Source organism: Lycium barbarum, chromosome 1 (genome assembly GCF_019175385.1).
Source record: "Lycium barbarum isolate Lr01 chromosome 1, ASM1917538v2, whole genome shotgun sequence".
Taxonomy (NCBI): domain Eukaryota; kingdom Viridiplantae; phylum Streptophyta; class Magnoliopsida; order Solanales; family Solanaceae; genus Lycium; species Lycium barbarum.
This window is the reverse complement of record NC_083337.1, coordinates 120196658-120219097: the sequence shown is the minus strand read 5'-3', so window position 1 is coordinate 120219097 and position 22440 is coordinate 120196658. Positions and strand designations below refer to the sequence as shown.

Below are 22440 nucleotides of genomic sequence, written 5' to 3'. Positions count from 1 at the left end.
ATAGGAATGAAAGAAGAAGCTACGTGAAAGAAGGCCAACACTCAAAGTGGCTAGAGTCGCAAAGGGACAGAAATGTAAATGTGGCTAGACGTGCAAAGAAGGGCCATAGATGCAAAAGGTTCACAATTGCATGCTTGAGGATTGGATGATGGCTATATGTGCAAGAGGAGCCTTTTTCGGATTTCAAGCCAACATCCAACTAGCCAAACAAGGCCCTTGCCTCATTAATGGCATTCTTGTAATAACTAGCCTAGCTCTTAAGTCTCTTAGTATAAATACTAGACTTAGTTATTTTCATCCTTAGATTAGGTTAAATGAAGAAAACTCTTATAAGAGATTGTAGTTGCTAGTCTTAGATTAATATAGATTGTTTGGTTGGTTAGCCAAGTGTTGCTTCCTAGTTGTGAAGTGAATTGCTTATTTCCATCGAATTCAATGTTGCTCATTTGTGGATTCATTTGAGACGTTTGTTGATTCGAATTGCTTAGGTTCTAGGGTTTGTAAATCCGATTGGAAGGGTTAGGGTTTGATATACCCTTTCTTGTCCATAGATTTCTTGCTCTTGGGTCAAGTATCTATCCATCCATCCTCTTCCATTTCTACTCTTCTTCCACCCTTTATTTTGATTTTCTTGTTATTTTGTTTTTCTAGAGTTTTCTAGGTAGAATCGTATCACCATATTGACTCTTTGCTGGAATTGAAAAACATGGAACTGTTCTTCGAAGTAAGAATTAGAAAAAATAGAGAAAGAGATAGGCAAGAAGATTGTCGAGCTGGGGCATGGGTCCAAGAAGAAAGCAGGGTTGAGGTACTCTGACTTATGCATCCACCCAGAATTGGGTCTGCCCGAAGGCTTCAATGGGTCGGGCAACCCCAGAGCCCACTTGAGGGCTTACTGCGACCTGTTGGTCTGAAATGGCAGAAATGAAGCTTTGCTCATGAGGTTGTTTATTCGAAGTTTGTCAGGAACAGCTATGGAATGGTTCATCTCTCAAGATATTAGTCGTTGGAAAACATGGGAATAAATGGCGAGCTCATTCGTGGAAAGATTCCGCTTCAATGTGGAAAATGTGCCTGATCTCTTCTCATTGGAGAAACTTCATCAGAAATCGACTGAAACCTACCGAGAGTATGCTAGTCGCTGGAGAGATGAAGCGGTACGTGTCCAACCTCCTATGACTGAAGCTGAGCTGGTAGCTACATTCATATGATACCAAGAAGCTGATTGCTTTGATAAAATGATAACCATGAAAGGGAGTTCCTTCGCGGATATACTTGCTGTGGGGGAAGATATCGAAGACAGCCTTAAAATCGGTAGGATTGTTAGTGTACTAAATAGATCAGGCGCATTGGGCACCATGAGTGGAAAAAAGAAAAGAGAGGACATAGCCAGTGTTTCCAGAACTGCTAGTCCAAAGATTCAAAGAAAAGAGATGATCCACAAGAATCCAGATAGCTACCAATCACCTCCACTAACCAACTACACAATCACCTTACCACAATATAGCCCAATGACTGTGTGCTACACATAACCCGGCTACCAAGCTGTTACACCTCGGAAAAATTTTCCGTTGGTACGTAAGTGAACGAACTAGTGATAAGTGTGAGTGCATGATGTCCATGAGCAAGAAACGACGTTTGATGACCTTAGGCGAGATTTCGAAGGTATCCGATGTGAGATGAGAAAGTTGGCTAAATTAAGATGAGATATAAGGTGAGCAATGCATGTGCATGGACGTGGGTGATTAAAATGAGAAGTCTAAGAAATATGGGAAGTTGCAGAATTGCAACTGCCCAGTGGTCGTAAAGTGCTAGGACGGACCGTAAACTGGTATACGGTCCGTAAACTAGCAGGTCGTAAACTGCCATGCAAGGCTTCAACTTTCTGCAAACCGAGAAATGGTAAAATACGACCTGGAGGACGGACCGTAAAGTGATTTACGGCCCGTAAACCATGGTCGTAAATCACCATGCAAGCAGCCAAAGCTTCTGGTTCTGGAAATGGTTAAAGACGATCGCGAGGGACGGTCCGTAAACTGCAATACGGGTCGTAAACCATGATGGACGACCACTGTTCACCTCAGCACAGATTTTGCAAGTCATTAAATAAAGGGACCAACACTTGTTTTATTTCATTACAACATTACACCACTTCTCTCTAAAACCTCTCTCTACATTTATTATACAAGTTTTCAAGGATATTTGAGGATCAACAACATAAAACAACGTGAATCAAGAGTAAGAACATCATCAAAGATCATCTAGGTCATGAAATCCAAATGGAGAAAAACTAGGGTTTTGCTCAAAGTGGAGTATTATTAACCAAAGCTTGTTCCTACAACCTCTAAGGTAAGATTCATGATTTTTACATGGATTATAGAAAATATGGTCAAGTAGGTCATGAATGATGAATAGTGACATTTTGAGGAATAGTTTGAATTGAATCATGAATGTTGTTGTGTTGTGATATGAATGTATTATAAGTGGTACTAAGATCATGAACTAGACACTTTAGACGAATGGACGAAGTTGGATGTTATGACCATGAATATGGGTGAATTAGAGGCAAAGTAAGGAATCTAGGTAATGTGGATAATGTGAATGACTAATGGCCATTGTTATGATATTAATGAAGGTATAGACGCTAGCATTGGAAGAAAGCGTGGAAGTGTAGAATAGTCCGACGAAAAGGTATGTAAGGCTAACCCTTCTTTCATAAGGCATGGTTCCTTGGCCAAACTCTTAAATCCTCTATATGAGTATGTTGTATTCAAATGATTGACACTCCGAGCTCATAAGCTCACGATCCTCGATATGTGCTACGATTGTACTACGCACACCATATGACGAGTAAGCATAAGATATAGATATAGTGAAAACGATGATGATAGTGATGAAGATGATAATAATAATGATGCTAAAGGTGCCTACAGGCTATTATACTTACATGTGCCTATGAAGGGCTATAATGACACCCCGAGCTTATAACGCCGGGTAGGATATATGTATATGAATATGTATAAAGTATGTATACGATTACGAAACGCACGCACACCTCTGCAGATGGTACGGATAACCCTGAAGCCTTGGTAGGGCCAGGTATGAGTAACCTTGAGCCTTGGTTGGCCAAGTATGTATGAAACACCGATCCTATGAGGTCGGGTATGCTATATAAATGCTATGTATATGAAATGACTATGTATATAATATGAATATAAATGTGATAAGACTATGTATAAGAATATGAATAAGGACATGTATACGAATATGAGCACAAGTATGGTACGAGTACTATTATGGAATACGCATGATGACGTAGGTGTACAAATACGTATGAAAAACGGAAAGTCCTACGAAAGGCAGGTAAGTACTATGACGATGATATTATTGTCTCCCCCTCCTATGCTATTTCATGTGTTGTTCAAGATGCTTATTTATTGATGTTGCTCATGCTTTACATACTCAGTATATTCTTCGTACTGACGTCCTTTTGTTTGTGGACTCTGCGTCATGCCCGCAGGTGCACAGGGAGACAGACTTGATCTATAGCTGCCTATTCGGAGATTACATAGAGAGCTCCATTTCCTTCGGAGCCATATCTTTTGGGTACTCATTCTTTTGTGTATATAATTATGGGCATAGCGGGGTCCTGTCCCGCTAATGTGATATGTTATACTCTTAGAGGCTCGTAGACATGTGTGTGTGTGGGTAGATGTGTTTGGCCTTGTCAGCCTATGTTTTCTATATCATTTTGTCGGCCACGTTGGCCCATGTACATTGATGTGGCATAGATGCCTATGATGATATAAATGTGTTGTTGTCCAAATGGGACTAGTTGACGAATGAATGGAAATGCATGTATAATTATGTGGCTCACCTAGATGTAAGCATAAGAGTAAGCTAAGAGGGTGCCCGGGTGGGCTAGCACCGGGTGCTCGTCGCGGCCCCGAGTCGGGTCGTGACACAAGCCCCACAACCAAACTATCAAATACCAGCACCAAGAAACCGAACTCCACGACCAAATTATCAAATGCCAGCACCTAATAACAAAGCTCCACAAAACCAAAACTTCCAGAACCAGCCTCCACCGGCAAACTATGAGGCACCCCAAAGGAAACCTATGAGAGCATTCACCCCTCTGCCGAAACCAAGGACAAGTCTATTTTCCAAGCTAAAGGATGCTAGGCGAGTAAGAGTTGTCCCACCTAAACTTGCTAACCCCACTGATCAATGGTACAGGCCAGATCTCACTTGCGCCTATCATTCTAACCAAGTAAGCCATGCCACTGAATATTGCATAAATCTGAGACACAATTTACAGGACATGATTGATAATCGTGAGCTCATCTTAGAGCCAACACCTCCAAAAATGGACACAAATCCGCTTCCAAAGCATGGAGGGAACCAAATTCACATGATAGAGAGCGGTGATGAGTGGGAAGAGAGCCCAGCTATAATTCGTCCAGATGTTGAAGGATTAGAAAGCACCGTCGCCTCATTGTCACTATAAGAGCGAGAAGAAGTGGTAGATACCCTGACAAAAGGATCTGAGATATCTGCCATAGCCAAAAGAGAACCTTTCGTGCTTAAGTACTCCTCAACAGTTGCTCGAGTTCACAACGAGTCGTTCATACTTAGGACATCAGGATCAATTGAGAATGAGCCCTTTGTGATCAAACTGTCACACCAAATAATGATCAATAAAGATAAAGAAATAGCTGTTGTGACCAGGTCAGGAAGGTGTTATGCCCCAGAAGAACCTGTGCCTGAAGCGTCTCATCGCGAAAACCCTCAGAAGAAACCCATAACTGAAACAACTTGTGTACGGTATTGGTAAAATCCACCAGAGTCGGACCAACTTAAAGGCTTACGATGGTGCAACTAGTGACCCGATTGGGGAAATAGATTTACATATACAAATGGGCCCCGCGGAGTTCATAGTGGAGTTTGTCATTATGGATATCTAAATAAGCTATAACCTGTTGTTGGGACGACTTTGGCTGCACGCCGTTGTAGTTGTAGCATCTTCGTTACACCAATCTATCAAGTTCATATGGGATGATCAGGACGTCGTAATTCACGGCAAAGGAAGTGTTCACAATTATCCAAATAACTTTGTGCCAGTCATAGAGAGATCACAAGCAGGCACTGATTTTCACACTATTGAGCTAGCCCTGATAGGTAGTAGGGGAGATGATGAAGACATCCCTATAACACCGTTCTACAAGATGGTTGCTATAGATTTAATGAGGAATGGGTTTGAACCCGGGAAAGGTTTGGGAAAGAACTTACAAGGAATCACAGAACTAGTAAGTATTAAACAGGGGAGGTACCAGTTTGGGGTTCGATATGAGCCATGTCAGGCAAAAGAAGCGGACGAAGGGTACGGGCTAAGAGGTCCCATTGAAATGGGAAAACCATTCCCTCATCTTTATCAATCCTTCATTACATGCCCATTGAGCCACAACGGTAAAGATCCAGAAGAGGGTTTGATGACGCTGTTCGAGGAAAGAAAATGTGCAGCCATCATCGAAGAATGCTTTGAAGCATCAGAGATTCGCCATGCTGAACCAGGAGAGACAACATGTGGATGGACTTCTACCCCGTTGTTCACTCTGCAGTAGAAAGAATGCTCATTTTCAGAAAAAACGGCAAAAGTCGGCTTTGAGGCCCGGTTTATCGCCTTTTCATGTTTTCTTACTTTTTCATGTTGTTTAAATAACGGAAATGGCTCGATGTTCCATCCCGAGTCAGGACCGTCGTTCGTACCGCTCTTAAAATTTCAATGAAAACGCCTTACTTCACCTATATAAGTATATGTATAATTACAATATAATTATATATCAATACATAGTTAAAATTGCTTTTACGTGATTAATAACCGTGTAATTTTGCTTCACAGTCATAATATAGAGGCCACGAATAATGTCATGACATGTTACGAAACAAGTAAAAATAACGATGAACAAAATGATGATCAAGAGGAAGAGATAATTGAACCGGAAGGATTGATAGATGTCGAAGAAGAATATGAGAACAGACCTACACCAAACCTAGAGGAAACAGAAGCAGTTAATCTAGGAAGTGAGGAGTTGATAAGGGAGACCAGAATAAGTGTTCACTTGGTAGAAGCCGAGAAGGAGGGGTATCGGAGTTTACTAAAAGAGTATGAAGATGTTTTTCCTTGGTCATACACCGATATGCCAGGTTTGAGTACGACTACTGTTGCCCATAGGTTGCCAATCCTCGAAGGGATTGCCCCGGTAAAACAAAAAATCTGGCAGCCTAAGCCTAATGTCAGCATTCGAATTAAAGAAGAGGTAGAAAAATAGATTCAGTCAGGGGTCGTTGAGGTGACACCATACCCGACATTGTTAGCGAACATAGTTTCGGTGCCAAATAAAGATAAAAAAATAAGGATTTGCGTGGATTACCGTGATCTCAACCGCGCTAGCCCAAAGGATAATTTCCCGCTACCAAATATTCACATACTCATTGATAACTGCACCAAGCATGAGGTGCAATCTTTTGTGGATTGCTACGCAGGATATCATCAGATATTGATGGATGAAGAAAATTATCAAAAAACGGCATTCATCACACCGTGGGGGGTTTATCATTATCGAGTAATGCCTTCCGGATTAAAGAATGCCGGCGCCACTTACATGAGGGCAATGACCACCGTCTTTCATAATATGATGCACAAAGAAATTGAGGTGTATGTGGTTTACGTTGTCGTCAAGTCCCGTGTAGGTGAGGACCACCTCGAACATCTACGAAGTTTCTTTGATAGGCTCCGCAAGTACGATCTGAAGTTAAATCCTGCAAAATGTGCATTTGGAGTGCCTGCCGAAAAGTTACTGGGATTCATAGTCAGTCGTCGGGGTATCGAGCTGGACCCCACCAATATCAAAGCAATCCAAGAGCTACCACCTCCTAGAACAAAGAAAGAGGTCATGAGCTGTTATGTCCCGTATTTTCGTATAACGGGAAATCGTGAAATAAAGAAGACTTGTGTGTGTTGAGGAAATATTTGGATTTTGGTGAATATGACTATGTTGGTTATGGAGTCGTTAATGTTAAGACCTCGGGGAAGGCCGAGGGTAAATTTGGAATTTCGGAAATTTATTTCGGGAATTACAAAACGGGACTTTTAATGAATCGGGCCAAGAAAATTGAATACAAAAATTGAGGCCTAATGAGTGAAGTGGCCAGCCAAGGGAGCAAGTCCAAGCCCATTTTATTAAGGTCATGTGCTATGCACATGACCTATAAGTGGATATATATGATAATACTTAGCCTTATCAAGATCAAAACAAGAAAATTCAAGAACACCCCACAACAAGGGCTCTCGGCCGAACCAAGATAGAAAAAAAAAAATCTTGGCCTTTGTTTCTAATCCACACACCTAGTCTCTTTTGAATGATTGATGAGTTCGAGGTGCTCTTCGTTGTGGTACAATTAGTTTGACGAAAGGGCGACGTTTGCGGCGAATCGGAATCTTAAGAACAAGGTAAGATTTTTATGTTTTAATGTTATGAAATGGATATATATGTGTTAGTGATTGGATTAGCATGAAGATTGTGGGTTGGGGTTGTGTTTGTGCATGGCGTGTGTGTGTGAAAAGGGTGTGTTTGGCCGTGTGCCTTAGATGGGAGAACAAGTGTGAATTGATTTCGTTTAAGGTTGTTAGTTGTGTCGTCATGGCCTTTATAACGTAAATGAATGTTTGGAGAATTGATTTGGTGTTAGAAAATGATTTCGGACGTTATCGGAAAGTGTATACCTTTGGTATATTTGTGTATATCATAGTATATTTATGATATTAAGGACTTTAAATATGATTTATGGTTGATGATAATGAATTCGGAATGAAACGACGCAAGTTAGAACGTTCGTCGTAACTTTTGGTGTTTTGAATGAAAATTGGAAAGTAATGAACTTTGAATAAGTTTGTATGTGGTTTGGAACTTGTTGGTGGTGTGTTTGAATAATTTTGAATGAGTGAATGAATGGACTAATGTGGAAATAGATTTGCAACTTTGAAGTTTGAATATGGAATTACCAACTTATGTAATAAGGTGCCATTTTGAAGTTAGTGTGGTTGATTGTGGTTTGTATTGTGTAATGATGTTTGGGATTGTTGTTGTTATTGTATTTTGAGCCGAGCCAAGTCTCGGGGGTGTTAGATTTATAGGGGAAGTGCTGCCGAAATTTCGGTAGCCAAGTTTAGCCCAAAGATGAAAATGTTAACTCTCATGAATAGTAACTGGTAAAAGTGACCATTTGCAGTTTTCGGACGAAACGGGAATTGCGATTTGAGGAGCGTAAGGCGCCAACCAGGTATGTAAAGCCTACCTATCCTTCTTTTGGCATGTCCTAGTCATACTAGGTTAAGATCGGAATCTCGGGGGTAACTCTGCTCTTGGAAATTTAGGTTCAAGTTTGGGTACTATTCATCCAGCGCAATTGAACCCTTTTTGTTGTATTTGGTTAGAAGAGTGTTCGAACCTCCATAACTTTTGCTGTTGTGTCCGAAACTCTCTGAAACCTTCGTGGATGACTCTATGGAGCCTAAAGTCCGTGATTTGTGTCCGCCGCCTCAATTTGACTCGAGGTGGGCCCGCAAGCCCCGAGGCTTCCCTTATTTGGTTCGTTTGGCTCATTTTCGTCCGATATAAAAGGCAATCGTTTGTTTATGACTTAAGGGTCCGTTTGAAATTTCCTACGCCGTTATTGAACGTTTTACACTTTGAATGATGTTAGATTTTCGGAAAATGACTTGTGAATTGTTTTTCAAAGATTTTGCAGTTTGGAACTCCGTAACTATTACCTACTAAATTTTTATTTTCCTGACTCCTACTCCGAGCCTTTTTCGTCAAGTATATGCCATGGATAATCATGTGTTGAGTTCGGTAATTTACTTTTAATTTGCATATGGTTTCTGCACTACTCCGTTCGTGCCATTTACTATGATTTCGTTCGTCGGTACCCGGGCCGACTTTATGATCGTGCGCGCTATAACATATTCGGGAGTTATGATGTGTTACGTTTTCCGAGGCCTCGCCATAGGGCCGGTTACCGTTCATGGAGTTATGATGTGATATGGCATTTGACATGTTCTGATGATGTGATGTGTGTGTGATATAATGTGTCCGGAGACTGTACGGAGATTTGAAAACTTCTGGAGTTATGATGTGTTGTGGCACCAGCGTCGGGGGTGACCACGTTCCTAAACCCTATACATGATTTGAATTGCATTTGTACGTTTTCCTTCCGCACAGGTTTGCTTTGTTACGTTGACGTTGTGTTTGTTCTTTTTGACTCCAGCTGTGTTTGTGATTTCTGTACCTTCTGCTTTACATACTCAGTACTTCTCCCGTACTGACCCCCGTTCCTTCGGGGGCTGTGTTTCATGCCCGCAGGTACAGAAGCTCGTTTGGGTGGTTCTCCAGTTTAGGCTACTCATTCTGCTGTGTTGGAGAGCTCCCCTTGATCCGGAGCCTACTTTTGGTACATACCTTCTGTTGTGTATGTGTTCGGTATATTATGGATGTGTGGGTACGGCGGGGCCCTGTCCCGTCATATGTTCATCTGTTCTGTTTTGTCTAGAGGCCTGTAGTCACAATTGTGGGTCGTGGGTCCGGTGTGTTTGTATGTGAGTCTGTTTTGCGTTCTTAAGCAGCCCGTACGCTACTATGGCCAAGTCGGCCTCTGAGTTTGTATGTGTGTGTGTGCCTTTGGGTGATGTACATTCCGCCCCCTTTCTGATGTGTGTGTTTGTGCATTTGGGCGACGTATATCCCGCCATCTTTCTGATTTTTATTTGACTAATCTGAACGGGCGACCGCTTAAGATAAGTGTTCGATAAATGTTTGTGTCTAGCGTCTGTTGTTCATTTCAGTTCAGATAACGTATGTTGAGTTTGAACGAGTCTGAATACGACGATCTAGTTGTGAGTTTGTTTGGGGTACCTAAGTAGGGCACCAGTCGCGGCCCACGGGGTTGGGTCGTGACAAAAGTGGTATCAGAGCGGTTAGTCCTCGCAATGTCTACAGGCCGTGTCTAGTAGATTCTTGTTTATTGATGTGTTGTGCACCACATCTATAAACAGGAGGCTACAGGGCATTTAGGATGTTACTTTCTTTGGAATCTTAAATAGTGCGATAGAGCTGTGCTATTAGGGTCATTCTGATCTGACCCGTTGTTGTGTTTGCAGTGATGCCTCCGAAGAAGGCAACGGCGGCCCAGAAGGGCAAGGTGAAGGTGGGAGAGACCAGTCAGGCACAACGAGCTACTCGGGCTCGTGTCTATGATTTGCCTGAGGTTGCACCTCATTCTGAGGGGTCTGCTACACCCCCATTAGTACAGCCTGGAGCAGGACCTTCAGCAGCTCCAGAGGTCCGTGTACCAGCTCCTGAGACTCCAGCTCCTCAACCAGGGGCGGAGGATAGGACCCTGAGGGAGGCTGTACAGTTGTTGACCACGATAGTAGCAGGGCAGGCTCGCAGGCGCGGGCGGAGGGACGATGATGATGAGGACAGGCGGGACAGCCTGAGAGTTCGGGAGTTCTTGTTATGCGGCCCTCCAGAGTTTTTCGGGTCTAAGCCCGACGAGGACCCCCATGACTTCATTCGGGGGATGCGGCGTGCATTAGACTTGGTCATGGCTTCAGAGTCCGAGTCGGTTGAGCTGGCTTCACATAGACTTCGGGATGTTGCCGCGCATTGGTATGAGACTTGGGAGCTATCCCGGGGTGAGGGTGCTCCTCCAGCTATGTGGGATCAGTTTGTGACTGCTTTCACCCGCCACTTTCTGCCCCCAGAGTTACGACGGGAGCGACCTGATCGGTTTTTACATCTGCAGCAGAGGGGTCGAAGCGTTCGTGAATATAATTCGGAGTTTGATTCCCTGGCCCGATATGCCCCTGCCGTGGTGGCAGATATGACAGATCGGATGCATAGATATGTTATGGGGTTGGATCGTTACCTGATTGACGGCTGCATGACGGTGTCATTACAAACAGATATGGACATTGCCCGTCTACAGGCCTACGCCCAGGGGATGGAGAACCGGCACCGAGCAGATCGGCCCAGCAGAGAGTATGATGGGAGACGGCCCAAGAGGGCCAGATCAGCGGGGCATTTTGGAGATTCTCGGGGCGGGCAGCCTCAGTATCAGTCCAGTGGGTACTTTCCTCCGTCAGGCCGGGACACACAGTCTGTTAGTAAGAGATTTGATGGCGCAGGACCGTCCAAGGCAGACCAGAGTTCCAGAGCCCCAAGTCCTCAGGCGAGCAGGGGTCCCAGTCAGACTAGGCCACCTATGCCCCCGTGTTCGTATTGTGGAAGATCGCACCCAGGTGAGTGCTTCAGGGCCACAGGGGCCTGTTTTGCTTACGGCCGCCAGGGCCATATCATGCGGGATTGTCCGTGGGCAGGCGGTTCCGGTAGCGCAGCACCGCCGATGAGATCCGTTGCTGGTTCGTCATCTACCCCTTCGGCCACGCGCTCCACGGGGCGAGGAATGCCAGCACCGGCGGGCCGCGGTAGAGGCCGTGGTGGGGGTTCAGATTCTAGCGGTCCCTCGAACCGCATCTATGCTTTGACTGGTCGGTGGGACCCAGAGGCACCTCCAGACACAGACCCAGGTATATTACTAATCTTTTCCTGAATGAATATGTGCAATGATAGGTCTGTACTTCAGTATTATGCGATATTCTCTTTTTGTGTGTCAGTAAAAGTAGGGTAAGAATTCGAATTAATGAAAATATCCGAGGCTGTTATCTGTACATGTGGGAGGAAAATATATGGAGTTTGGAAGGCTAGAACGATAAACCACACAGCCAGGAAAGCAAATGACCTCTTTGGGTCGGGGTGGGACCCGCTACGAAAAAAATTTCTGAAAAATTTGCTAAGACATCGTTTGGCCCTAAAATTACGTGACAAAGGTCGTGCGGGGCAATGGACGAAATTATATCAGCCCTAACGCGTCAAAATGCATGAAAGTTTTGGGGTTAAGCGTGCTCAAGCCAGAGTAATTTTGGGATGGGTGACCCCCTGGGAAGTAATGCAAAATTTTGCACAAGTGTAAGTATGATTAATGTAAATAGGAATTTGGGGTAACCAAAAGGCAATAGAATGTGTGGGGGGTAATTAGTGCCCTTTCGGGAGTCGCGCGGAACGAGGCGGACTAAACGGGCAGAAAGAAAAAGGGTATAACGCCGCTTGGGAAATTGAACGAACTTGAATAACAGCCAGAGATGTTCGCCAGTAAGGTCTGAATAAGTGTGTGTATGTGTATGTGTGTGTATGATTTCCATTTGGTGCCATGTGGATTAAGAGCCGAGCCCCGGCAACTAATGTTGTGATAGATGAAAGGTAAGCAGTGTGAATAAATAGAATCTTTGAAAGAATCGATACGCGAGATGCAAGGTAATTTGTGTGACAACTTGGCGAATACGTTTACCAATAAAGAGAAATTCCCATGAAGCATTGGAGCCTTAATATGAACGATTTGATTCTAAATTAACATTCTATCTGTGGTGCTTCTGTACTTCCGATTCCGATGGGACTCTGCCTAGTACGCCTCTGTATTTCTGAGTTCGACTATGTTCCCGTCCGATGAACCTTTTGTGCGTTTGATTCTAAATACGTTTCTGTTTGGCACACCTCTGTAGGTCTGACTCTGGATATAAATCCGTCTGATATGCTCCTGTGCGTTCGATTTTGACCGCGCGTGTGTTTGATACATTTCGGTTTGTCTGATCACGACTCTATACGAAGCAATTCTGTATATTTGATTCTGGTTTCGAATCTGTCTGATATGTCTCCGTGTGTTCGGTTTTGATTATGAACCCGTTTGATACATCTTTGTACGTTTTACTCCGATCTCAGATTTGTCTGATTTACTTCTGTACCTTTGATGTTGACTAAGAATCCGTCCGCCATAGTTGAGTATGTTTGCCTCCGATTATGAATCCGTCCGATATGCTTATGCGCGTCTGGCTTTAGCTCTGAATCTGTTTTGCATGAAGTGTCTGATATGAAGTGAGGTGGGATTTCGACGATGTGGTAAGGAAACTCAGGAGTGTGACAAGAAAATGATATTGACTATGATGTCTGGGAAGCGTTCGTCCATTACAAGAATATAGCGCATGGTTCGGTGATTACGTAGGGTATGAGGAAAGGGGATTATGAAGGCATTTGAATCGGTGATGTGAGAAATCTACCCCTAGTATTGGTAAAGAAGCCATGTCGGAAAAATCAATAAGGGACAACTATCAAGAGAACCCTCCCGGAGTAGTACGACACCCATGAGGTCGATTCAACATTCGAGGACGAATGTTCTTAAGGGGGGGAGAATGTTATGTCCCGTATTTTCGTATAACGGGAAATCGTGAAATAAAGAAGACTTGTGTGTGTTGAGGAAATATTTGGATTTTGGTGAATATGACTATGTTGGTTATGGAGTCGTTAATGTTAAGACCTCGGGGAAGGCCGAGGGTAAATTTGGAATTTTGGAAATTTGTTTCGGGAATTACAAAATGGGACTTTTAATGAATCGGGCCAAGAAAATTGAATACAAAAATTGAGGCCCAATGAGTGAAGTGGCCGGCCAAGGGAGCAAGTCCAAGCCCATTTTATTAAGGTCATGTGCTATGCACATGACCTATAAGTGGATATATATGATAATACTTAGCCTTATCAAGATCAAAACAAGAAAATTCAAGAACACCCCACAACAAGGGCTCTCGGCCGAACCAAGATAGAAAAAAAAAATCTTGGCCTTTGTTTCTAATCCACACACCTAGTCTCTTTTGAATGATTGATGAGTTCGAGGTGCTCTTCGTTGTGGTACAATTAGTTTGACGAAAGGGCGACGTTTGCGGCGAATCGGAATCTTAAGAACAAGGTAAGATTTTTATGTTTTAATGTTATGAAATGGATATATATGTGTTAGTGATTGGATTAGCATGAAGATTGTGGGTTGGGGTTGTGTTTGTGCATGGCGTGTGTGTGTGAAAAGGGTGTGTTTGGCCGTGTGCCTTAGATGGGAGAACAAGTGTGAATTGATTTCGTTTAAGGTTGTTAGTTGTGTCGTCATGGCCTTTATAACGTAAATGAATGTTTGGAGAATTGATTTGGTGTTAGAAAATGATTTCGGACGTTATCGGAAAGTGTATACCTTTGGTATATTTGTGTATATCATAGTATATTTATGATATTAAGGACTTTAAATATGATTTATGGTTGATGATAATGAATTCGGAATGAAACGACGCAAGTTAGAACGTTCGTCGTAACTTTTGGTGTTTTGAATGAAAATTGGAAAGTAATGAACTTTGAATAAGTTTGTATGTGGTTTGGAACTTGTTGGTGGTGTGTTTGAATAATTTTGAATGAGTGAATGAATGGACTAATGTGGAAATAGATTTGCAACTTTGAAGTTTGAATATGGAATTACCAACTTATGTAATAAGGTGCCATTTTGAAGTTAGTGTGGTTGATTGTGGTTTGTATTGTGTAATGATGTTTGGGATTGTTGTTGTTATTGTATTTTGAGCCGAGCCAAGTCTCGGGGGTGTTAGATTTATAGGGGAAGTGCTGCCGAAATTTCGGTAGCCAAGTTTAGCCCAAAGATGAAAATGTTAACTCTCATGAATAGTAACTGGTAAAAGTGACCATTTGCAGTTTTCGGACGAAACGGGAATTGCGATTTGAGGAGCGTAAGGCGCCAACCAGGTATGTAAAGCCTACCTATCCTTCTTTTGGCATGTCCTAGTCATACTAGGTTAAGATCGGAATCTCGGGGGTAACTCTGCTCTTGGAAATTTAGGTTCAAGTTTGGGTACTATTCATCCAGCGCAATTGAACCCTTTTTGTTGTATTTGGTTAGAAGAGTGTTCGAACCTCCATAACTTTTGCTGTTGTGTCCGAAACTCTCTGAAACCTTCGTGGATGACTCTATGGAGCCTAAAGTCCGTGATTTGTGTCCGCCGCCTCAATTTGACTCGAGGTGGGCCCGCAAGCCCCGAGGCTTCCCTTATTTGGTTCGTTTGGCTCATTTTCGTCCGATATAAAAGGCAATCGTTTGTTTATGACTTAAGGGTCCGTTTGAAATTTCCTACGCCGTTATTGAACGTTTTACACTTTGAATGATGTTAGATTTTCGGAAAATGACTTGTGAATTGTTTTTCAAAGATTTTGCAGTTTGGAACTCCGTAACTATTACCTACTAAATTTTTATTTTCCTGACTCCTACTCCGAGCCTTTTTCGTCAAGTATATGCCATGGATAATCATGTGTTGAGTTCGGTAATTTACTTTTAATTTGCATATGGTTTCTGCACTACTCCGTTCGTGCCATTTACTATGATTTCGTTCGTCGGTACCCGGGCCGACTTTGTGATCGTGCGCGCTATAACATATTCGGGAGTTATGATGTGTTACGGTTTCCGAGGCCTCGCCATAGGGCCGGTTACCGTTCATGGAGTTATGATGTGATATGGCATTTGACATGTTCTGATGATGTGATGTGTGTGTGATATAATGTGTCCGGAGACTGTACGGAGATTTGAAAACTTCTGGAGTTATGATGTTTTGTGGCACCAGCGTCGGGGGTGACCACGTTCCTAAACCCTATACATGATTTGAATTGCATTTGTACGTTTTCCTTCCGCACAGGTTTGCTTTGTTACGTTGACGTTGTGTTTGTTCTTTTTGACTCCAGCTGTGTTTGTGATTTCTGTACCTTCTGCTTTACATACTCAGTACTTCTCCCGTACTGACCCCCGTTCCTTCGGGGGCTGTGTTTCATGCCCGCAGGTACAGAAGCTCGTTTGGGTGGTTCTCCAGTTTAAGCTACTCATTCTGCTGTGTTGGAGAGCTCCCCTTGATCCGGAGCCTACTTTTGGTACATACCTTCTGTTGTGTATGTGTTCGGTATATTGTGGATGTGTGGGTACGGCGGGGCCCTGTCCCGTCATATGTTCATCTGTTCTGTTTTGTCTAGAGGCCTGTAGTCACAATTGTGGGTCGTGGGTCCGGTGTGTTTGTATGTGAGTCTGTTTTGCGTTCTTAAGCAGCCCGTACGCTACTATGGCCAAGTCGGCCTCTGAGTTTGTATGTGTGTGTGTGCCTTTGGGTGATGTACATTCCGCCCCCTTTCTGATGTGTGTGTTTGTGCATTTGGGCGACGTATATCCCGCCATCTTTCTGATTTTTATTTGACTAATCTGAACGGGCGACCGCTTAAGATAAGTGTTCGATAAATGTTTGTGTCTAGCGTCTGTTGTTCATTTCAGTTCAGATAACGTATGTTGAGTTTGAACGAGTCTGAATACGACGATCTAGTTGTGAGTTTGTTTGGGGTGCCTAAGTAGGGCACCAGTCGCGGCCCACGGGGTTGGGTCGTGACAAGTCTGTATTTTGTTGCATTACGTGATCTTACACTTCTGGGTATTAGAAATAGTAAGGTAAATGTTAACTTGGTAGGTACCAAGATTCAGAAAGGCAATATGGTAATTGTATGACTTAGCCGGGGGTGGGACCCGTTACAAAAAATTTCCGAAAATTTGCTAAGACCCTGATTTGCTCTAAAATTACGCGACAAAGGTCGTGCGGGGCGATCGACGAAATTATATCAGCCCCCTAACGCGTCGAAATGCATGAAAGTTTTGGAGTTAAGCGTGCTCAAGCCAGAGCAATTCTGGGATGGGTGACCCCCTGGGAAGTAATGCAAAGTTTTGCACAAGTGTAGGTATGATGGATATAAATGAAAAGTTTGGGGTAATCTAAAGGAAAAGAGAATGTGTGGAGTAATTAGTGCCTTTACAAAAGCCACACAGACCGACGCGGAATTAAATGGGCAAAAAGAAAAGGGTACAACCCCGCTCGGGAAATTGAGCGAATTCGAATAACAGTCAGAGACGTCCGCCAGTAAGATAGTAGTAAATATATGTGTATGTGTGTATGTGTATGTGTACGTGCGTATGTATGATTTTCGTCTGGTACCCATATGGATTGAAAGCCGAGTCCCGACAACTAATATCGTGATCGGCGAAAGGTTTTACTGAACCGAATACACGAAACGAAGCGGGGGTGAGGGCACAGATGCTGTCAAGGACTAGAAAAACCCCTATCCCATTATAACTCAGTCTGGTATGACGATATCTTAAAAAGAAAATGAGCATGGATAGTAGGAAAGATGAAAGATAAGAGATGCGATTAAGCAAAACTTTCGAAAGAGTCGATAAGCGACACGTAAGACGATTTGTATGACAATTTGACGAACAAGTTTATGAATGAGTGAACAGGTTTCGACGAGATAATCCGGGGTACAATTGTTAGGGTGAACAATGAAATGTCGACAAAGGGAAATTTTCGGAAGTCACCGGAGCCTTAATAGGAGTGGTCTGATGCTAATCAAAACTCTCTCTGTTATACTTCTGCACTTCTGACTCTGATGAGGTTCTGCCTATTACGCTTCTGTCTGATATACTTCTGTACGATTGACTCTGAATACGAATCCGTCTAATACATCTCTGTATGTCTGACTCTGATCACGAATCTGTCTGGTACGTCTGATTCTGATCACCGATCCGTCTGACAAATTTTCATACGTCTGACGTTGACTACGAATCTGTACGCCATAGTTCAGTACATTTGACTCTGATTATGAATCTGTCCAATATGCTTCTATGCATCCGACCCCAGTTATGAACCTGTTTGATATGACGTGGTATTATGACAACGTTGTAAGTACCGAGAGGTGTGACAAGAGGTAAAAGACGTTGAGGGCAATTGTAACGTGGAAAAGGATTTTGAAGAGAAGAAAGGAACCTCCCCGAAGTGTTACGAGACCCCATAAGGTAAATTTAACATTCGAGGACGAATGTTTTAAAAGGGGGGGAGGATGTTACATCCGGCATTTTTGCATATTCGAAAAATTCGAGATAACTTGACTTGAAATGAATAAGGCCATGTTTGGACCTTACTTGGTATGAATGTGTCGGCTATGAATGTATTGGTGTGAAATTTCGAAAGGAGGCCAAGGGCAAAATTGGAATTTTGGAAACTTGCCTAATGAATTACAAGATTAAGCCATCAATTTTGGGCTAAAAAAAAAATAATAAAACAAGGCCCATTAAGGGATGGCCCAACCGGCCATTCAATGAAAAAAAAAAGGGGGGCCCAAGTCCATAATTTAATTAGGTATATTATATATGGTGATACATATCCATAGAATGTTCAAGAAAGCAAGAAAAATCAAAAAAAAAAAAAAGAGCAAGGCATTTCGGGTTTGAGGAGAAAAGAAGAGAGAAAAGAAAGAAAAAATTTTGGAGCCAATTCCTTGGTTTAAAAAGTTCATCTTTTGTGAAATTATTACCAAGTGCAAAGCCCTCTACAAGTTGGTACAAGTATTGTGGCAAGAAAGCAATTTTATCCTCCAAGTGAAGAACTTGAAGAAAGGTGAGGATTTCATGCTTTTGTTATGTTATAAATGGTATATGTATGTTGTAGTATGTGTGAATGAATGAAAAACATGGAAATTTTGTGTGTTGGAACTAAGGGTGTGTTGGCCGAATACATATATGTATATTGCATGATTTTGATGGTTTGAATTCATGTTGTAATTGAGTTATAGTATGGTGGAAATTGTATTAGGAATGAAAGTGGGATGAATTAATGGAAGTTGGGGGATATTGCATGTTGGCCGTGTGGTGCCTTGTATGAAAGTGGATGGATTGAATTTATTTAATGCAATACGTGTGTTGTTATGACTTTGTGAAGTAGATGGAAGGGTAATGGTTAAGCTAAAACGAAGAATTTGTTGGTTAAGTTGTTGTCGGAAAGTATGTCGCTTTAGCGTGATTTCTTGAAATTATGATTAATGATAATGAACTGGGAATATGGAAATGTGTTTATGAACTTGTATGTTGAAAGTTAGGAAAAGATTGGAAAAGTAGTGACTTAATGGAAAGTTGGAATGTTTGTGTATCTTATGAATATTATGTGAAAATGGTATGGATGCCTCCGATGTATGTCGTAATGATTTTGATGGATAATGGATATGAAAATAATAAGTTTGGTTTGGAAATGCAAGTTTGAAACGAAAAATGTTTCGTTATGTCGAAAGATGGCTAATGATGCCTTAGTGTATGTCTTGATGTTTGTTGTTGTTTGGATGTCATTTCTGGGTTGTTGTGTTGATGAATTGAGCCGAGCTAAGTCTCGGGGATGTCGTATATACAGAGGAAATGCTGCCGAAATTTCGGTAGGCAAGTATGTGTAAAGTTGGAATATTGAAAGTTTGAAACTAACCAAATGGTAAACTTGACCATTTCCAGATTTTGGACGAAATTTGGATTGACGCCAAGCGAGCATAAGGCGCCATCGAGGTATGTGAAGCCTTTCTCTTTGTTCTTAGGCATGTTCTGGATGTGATAGGCTCGGCCGCGAGCCTTAAGTACGACTCCGTTCCCCGGAATTCGAGACGGAAAACCGCTCCAATTCCTTTAATTCATTTGAAGCTATTTTCTTGCAAATTGCCTTTAAAGTGAGTTTTTGTACAAAACCTCCCTAAACGGAGTCGGAACACTTCCAAACGATTATGGATGACCTCATAAGGTCTATTAGCGATAATTTACATATGTTGCCTCGAGTTGGTCCGAGGCGGGCCCACAAGGCCCGATATCTTCTGTAATACTTTAAATACTTCCCTTTTGTCCGATTTTCTCAGAAAACAATTGAACTATTATTTTGATTATGATACAACTATTTTTATGCAATTCTTACAAAATGATTTCTGAACATCTGAGAATCTGATTCTGCTAATAATCTGTCGTGCCTTCCCAAGTAGGATATAGGCGCGTACTATGCATACTATCTGGATACTCTGATTTTGACTCGCCGTTTGGCACCCTTCAGTTTGATTGAGTCTGTATGTTGAGTCTGTATGTAAGTAGTTTCTCATTTATCGGTTCGTGTCTGCCTCAATGCATTCCTTCACTGCGTCCCGGGCCAGGTTCTGTTATCGTGCATATTTCCCTGCATTGTTCACCCTCGTCCCTCGGCGTACGGGCCGGGATCTGTATGTCTGTATGACATTATGATTTGTGTATGGGGATGGCGGCCAGGATGGCATATGATCTGATCTGATTCTGTCTGTCCACCGCGTTCCGTACTAAGAGGGCCGGGTTCTGTTACCGCGCCCCCAGACAGGGCCGGGATCTGTATGAATTTATGCGTGTGCTATCTATATTTATATAAGCACATGCCTCTGTATGATTCTGTATGACTCTGTACTACTCTGCATGCATGATTCTGTCCGACAAACTTCTGTCTGTCTTTCTGAAAGACGACTACGTCTGTATGTCCGTATGGATTCTGATTCTGTATGTCCGTATGGATTCTGATTCTGCTCGTCTGTCCGTATTATGATTCTGTTTGTCTGTCCGAACCATAATTCTGTTTATTTGTATGGTACACGGTTCTGTATGTCTGTCTGGATCATGACTCTGTCCGTCGGTCTGATTTATGGTTCTGTTCGTTATATTTCTGTGACTCCGGTTCGGACTATGTTTATATCTGTTATGTTCTGCTTTACATACTCGGTACATTTTTCGTACTGACCCCCGTTCTTCGGGGGCTGCGCCACATGCCCACAGGTACCGACGCACCAGGTGATACGCCGCCAACGTAGGGTTCTAATTCTGCTGTTTGAAGAGCTCCTTTGATCCGGAGCGTATACTTTTGGTATATATATCTTCTGTCTTCTGTATACTCTGTATGTATGGATATTCTGGGTACGGCGGGGCCCTGTCCCGTCATATGATTCTGTATGTCTGTAGAGGCCTGTAGATAGATGTGTGGGTTACGGGTTTCGTCTGTATGCTAGCCTTATCGGCTTATATGCAAATGTTTGTATGTTCAGGTATATATGTATATATATGTATGTTTGCGCGCGTGCCGTATTTGTATCGACCTACTTTTGTAACTTCTGTTTTAAAAGGAAAAAAAAAAATCCGTATGATTTGAAATTCGGTCGGGTAGGTATGTATGGGTACCCAGTTAGGGTACCAGTCGCGGCCACGGAGTTGGGTCGTGACATACACGACTCATCTGATCTCCAGAATGGACCCACTAAGGTACATCTTTCGCCAGCCCATGCCCATAGGGAAGCTGGCCAAATGGCAAATGCTTTTGAGCGAGTTCGACATCTAGTACGTCGCGCAAAAGGCAGTCAAAGGGCAGGCATTAGTAGACCTATTGGCAAGAAGCCCAGTAGATGACAATCCAGTACCTTTATGGACTTACTTTCCAGATGAAGAAATAATGACAATTGAAGGTGAGGAAAGCGAAGACAAGTCAGGATGGAAAGTATACTTTGATGGAGCAGTCAATTTTAAAGGATCAGGGATCGAAGCCATTTTGGTTTCAGACTCAGGCCAATATTATCCAGTGGCGGCTAAGTTAAATTTCAATTGCACTAACAACATGGATGAATATGAAGCCTGCATCTTAGGTTTACGCTTAGCTCTCAACATGGATGTGAAAGATCATTAGGTAATTGGCGACGCAAATTTGCTAACCATTAAGTTCGAGGAGCGTGGGCCACCAAAAATGAAAAGATCATACCGTACGTCGGACTTGTGCAGAGATTAGCAGATCATTTTCGAAAAGTCAAGTTCAAACATATACCAAGAAATCAAAATGAGTTCACCGATACATTGGCAATGATAGCATCAATGATCCAGCATCCCGACAGTAGATACATTGATCCTGTTAAATTCGAGATCAAAGATCAGCCAGCCCACTGTGCCTTTGTAGAAGCTGAGACTGATGGAAAGCCTTGGTATGTTGACATCAAAATATTTTTGGAGAAAGGAGAATATCCCGAAGGAATCACCTTGAATCAAAAGGGGACTATCGCGAAATTGGCAAATGGCTTTTTTCTTAATAAGAATGTCCTTTATAAAAGAACTCTAGATTTAGGATTGCTCAGGTGTGTGGACTCTTCTGAAGCCACAAAATTGATTGAAGAAGTGCACGCTGGAACCTGCGGGCCTCATATGAATGGGTTCGTGTTAGCGAAGAAAATTTTGAGAATAGATGACCATGGAAAATAACTGCAGCAAATTTGTCCAAAAGTGCCATAAGTGTCAGATTCATGGTGACTTGATAAAAGTCCCTCCAACACAACTAAATGCTATGACATCACCTTGGCCATTCGCCACTTGGGGCATGGATCCGTGTCAAACAAACATCGTTTCATCTTGGTTGCCATAGACTACTTCACCAAGTGGGTGGAATCAGCATCTTACTCATCAGTGATAAAGAAAATGGTCACGGACTTTGTGCGCAACAACATTATATGCCGATTTGGCATCCCAGAAACAATCATAACAGATAACGGGGCTAACCTGAATAGCCATTTG

At 42.6% G+C, this 22440-nt stretch overlaps 1 protein-coding gene across 1 annotated transcript; it reads left to right on the top strand.

The window, feature by feature from the left end:
- Positions 1–6629: 6629 nt before the first annotated feature.
- Positions 6630–21568, top strand: LOC132613537 (uncharacterized). Its single transcript, XM_060327589.1, has 2 exons — positions 6630–6953; positions 21227–21568. Exons 1-2 carry the CDS (start codon positions 6630–6632, stop codon positions 21566–21568), a joined length of 666 nt encoding a protein of 221 aa, XP_060183572.1.
- Positions 21569–22440: the final 872 nt, after the last annotated feature.